The sequence below is a fragment of the Cyprinodon variegatus genome, unplaced genomic scaffold (genome assembly GCF_000732505.1).
Source record: "Cyprinodon variegatus isolate N-32 unplaced genomic scaffold, C_variegatus-1.0 Scaffold471, whole genome shotgun sequence".
Classification (NCBI taxonomy): domain Eukaryota; kingdom Metazoa; phylum Chordata; class Actinopteri; order Cyprinodontiformes; family Cyprinodontidae; genus Cyprinodon; species Cyprinodon variegatus.
In genome coordinates, this window is record NW_015150924.1 from 552001 (window position 1) to 555838 (window position 3838).

Genomic DNA, 3838 nt, shown 5'->3' on the forward strand with positions numbered 1-3838 from the left:
CTTGCAACTTGCCACAAAACCCGACGATGACCAGAGACATGCATCCATCATAGACTTTCACCTTTAAGCTCTGAATAGATGTCAAGAGTTATACTTTACAACAATCATTAAGCATTTTGTGACATTACAAACTCAGACTACAATGCATCATTAAATGTAATGCATAATAATGTTAAAGGTGTGGGATTACATTTGCAATGCAGTTTTGTTGTAAACATTGAGGTTCAGAAGTAATAACTGCTAATATATTGGTAAAGAATGGTTCTTTACTTTTGTTGATTATTTTTTGGTGGCTAAAAAAGTTCACTGTTGAGCTGAAAGGGAGGATTTTTCAAACAGAAAAACAGGTTAATCTCAGATCACAACTATTAATAAAAAAACAAACGGCCAACTCTTATTAACTGGTTTGGCAGAATAAAGTCATTGGAAAGTATCTCACCATCCTGTTGTTTCTAACACTATCCTGCTTTATGGTTCTCAGACTCTGCTTTCTAAAAGGTTTTGCAGTAACTAAGCCGATGACTTTATTACAGGTGGCAGCAGGAGCAACAGGGCTGGCCCAGCGGGCTCTGGATGAAGCCACAAACTACGCCATGGAGAGGAAGACCTTTGGAAAAGTGATCGCTGAGGTTTGTTTTAACATCTATGACAAAAGAATTTTTATTTCATAACTTTATCTTCACTGCTGTCAGTTTGAGATTGAAAATAATGATGGTAGAATGAGATGATTATTATATCTCTGTTTGTCGTTTGACAGCATCAGGCTGTGTCCTTCCTCCTGGCTGAGATGGCGATGAAGGTTGAGCTGGCCAGGATGGCGTACCAGAGATCCGCTTGGGAAGTCGATCAAGGTCGCAGGAACACCTATTACGCCTCCATTGCCAAGGCCTTCGCCGGAGACATCGCCAATCAGGTGGCCACTGATGCCGTTCAAGTCTTCGGAGGCAATGGTTTCAACAGCGACTACCCTGTAGAGAAGCTGATGAGAGACGCCAAGATCTACCAGGTAAGGAACTACATTTTATTTACTCTCAACATATAAACATACAGAGTTTCTAAATATTTTTTCTTTTATTGTAGATCTATGAAGGAACAGCTCAAATCCAAAGGCTCATTATCGCCAGAGAACACCTGGGAAAATTCAAGAAGTGAACAGCTTCCTGATCTGTCCTTGTTTAATTAAAGTTAACTTCTGTAGCCCTGTACATACAAACGTGCTTCAGTAAAGTTAATCTGGCCACTTAGTTGAGTGTTTTCTGCCTTAACATATGATTCAGATCAGCAGTCTGATGGTCTTCAATGGTCTGATGCAGATCGCGAAAAGGAAGACCACTGAATACATTAATAAAACTCCTCATGTCAACAGGACGTCCAAATGAACACAATATGCTGTAATCCTCTCATAAACACAATCTGCTTATTGCCTTTTATTAAAGTATCAGAAATACATTTTAAAACAAAATTCAGTTATTGACTTAAATTTTTTTAGGTTTGCACAATATATTATTTACATCAAGCGGCATTTAAAAACATTTTTGGATCAGTCTAATAGGTAAAGCTGGGCCAATATTAACAAGAAATGTAGTTACTGTTTCTGGAGGGGGAGGGGAGTGGACCGCTCATCGGGGTTTATTTGGTAATGTGACGGTGATTGTGAGGCAGGGCCAGGTTTTTGTTTAACTGAAGCAAAGAAGCAATTTGAATGTTTGTTTTTTTCAGTTAAATGTTGTTGAATATTGGCCATAAAGGCTATATTAATATTGGCTCAGATTTTAATATCGGTGCATTCCTAAATCAAAGTTGCTTTTCATATAATCTTCTAAATGATCAACTGTATCAGGTTTCTGTAAGGAGTTAATGTTCTGCACACTTCTTGAGATTTTAAATAACTCATCATTTTGCCTTATTTTTCCTTTACTGTGTCTGACTTTGTTGACCTGTCTGAAAGATCAAATTTGTAAAACATAAAATTTGAACAATGTTCAGAAGTGCATGTCTGAAAATTATATTCTCATATAGTCAATGTTTTGTGTGTTTTACATTTTAAAAATGGGATTAAATCAGTTTGAAAGTGAACCATCTTCAGACTTCAGTAATGTTGAATGTAATGCTGTAATTTGGGATGGATTTTTTTTTAGAGCCTTTAAGCCATCAATTCATTAAATTATTACACATCTGCTCAGAGGATCAATGTCTTCTTTGTTGTTTCTGCTAATGTATTGGAGAAAAAAATGTTTATCTACCTATTCCAGTTAATTTAAGCTAAAACTTATCTACCACATTCCAAACTGTATTATCAAATTGGCAATGCCACTGTGTTGCTCTATATTGACAACTGGTTGATCATAAACACCATTGCCTCCGTGATACAGATTCAATGATTAGTTGATTCAGGANTTTCTAAATATTTTTTCTTTTATTGTAGATCTATGAAGGAACAGCTCAAATCCAAAGGCTCATTATCGCCAGAGAACACCTGGGAAAATTCAAGAAGTGAACCAGCTTCCTGATCTGTCCTTGTTTAATTAAAGTTAACTTCTGTAGCCCTGTACATACAAACGTGCTTCAGTAAAGTTAATCCGGCCACTTAGTTGAGTGTTTTCTGCCTTAACATATGATTCAGATCAGCAGTCTGATGGTCTTCAATGGTCTGATGCAGATCGCGAAAAAGGAAGACCACTGACTACATTAATAAAACTCATGTCAACAGGACGTCCAAATGAACACAATATACTGTAATCCTCTCATAAACACAATCTGCTTATTGCCTTTTATTAAAGTATCAGAAATACATTTTAAAACAAAATTCAGTTATTGACTTATTTTTTTTTTAGGTTTGCACAATATATTATTTACATCAATGGGCATTTAAAAACCTTTTTGGATCAGTCTAATAGGTAAAGCTGGGCCATTATTAACAAGAAATGTAGTTACTGTTTCTGGAGGGGGAGGGGAGTGGACCGCTCATCGGGTTTTATTTGCTAATGTGACGGTGATTGTGATGCAGGGCCAGGTTTTTGTTTAACTGAAGCAAAGAAGCAATTTGGATGTTTTTTTTTTTCAGTTAAATGTTGTTGAATATTGGCCATAAAGGCTATATTAATATTGGCTCAGATTTTAATATCGGTCCATTCCTAAATCAAAGTTGCTTTTCATATAATCTTCTAAATTATCAACTGTATCGGGTTTCTGTAAGGAGTTAATGTTCTGCACACTTCTTGAGATTTTAAATAACTCATCATTTTGCCTTATTTTCCTTTACTGTGTCTGACTTTGTTGACCTGTCTGAAAGATCAAATTTGTAAAACTTTAAATTTGAACAATGTTCAGAAGTGCATGTCTGAAAATGATATTCTCATATAGCCAATGTTTTGTTTGTTTTACATTTTAAAAATGGGATTAAATCAGTTTGAAAGTGAACCATCTTCAGACTTCAGTAATGTAGAATGTAATGCTGTAATTTGGGGTGGATTTTTTTTTAGAGCCTTTAAGCCATCAATTCATTAAATTATTACACATCTGCTTAGAGGATCACTGTCTTCTTGTTTTTGCTAATGTCTTGGAGAAAAAATGTTTATCTACCTAATCCAGTTAATTTATTATCTAAAACCTATTATCTACCACACTCCAAACTGTATTATCAAATTGGCAATGCCACTGTGTTGCTCTATATTGACAGCTGCTTGATCATAAACACCATTGCCTCCGTGATACAGATTCAATGATCAGTTGATTCGGGAACTTAATTAAAAAACTTCCCTGAGCACTACTAATCTGTTTGCGCGTTCCCACGCACAAAGCAGGAAAAGAATGAATACCGAAGTTTTCAAAACTTTAT

At 35.7% G+C, this 3838-nt stretch overlaps 1 protein-coding gene across 1 annotated transcript in view; it reads left to right on the top strand.

Annotated features, from left to right (window-relative positions):
* Positions 1-1932, top strand: part of LOC107094221 (medium-chain specific acyl-CoA dehydrogenase, mitochondrial-like) — an 8842-nt gene extending 6910 nt beyond the window's left edge. The window contains exons 7-9 of the mRNA XM_015389729.1: positions 414-629; positions 758-1006; positions 1081-1932. Coding sequence (XP_015245215.1) covers positions 414-629; positions 758-1006; positions 1081-1152 — 537 coding nt within the window. The 3' untranslated portion in view covers positions 1153-1932. The remainder of the gene's footprint in view (positions 1-413; positions 630-757; positions 1007-1080) is intronic.
* The last annotated feature ends 1906 nt before the right edge of the window (positions 1933-3838 follow it).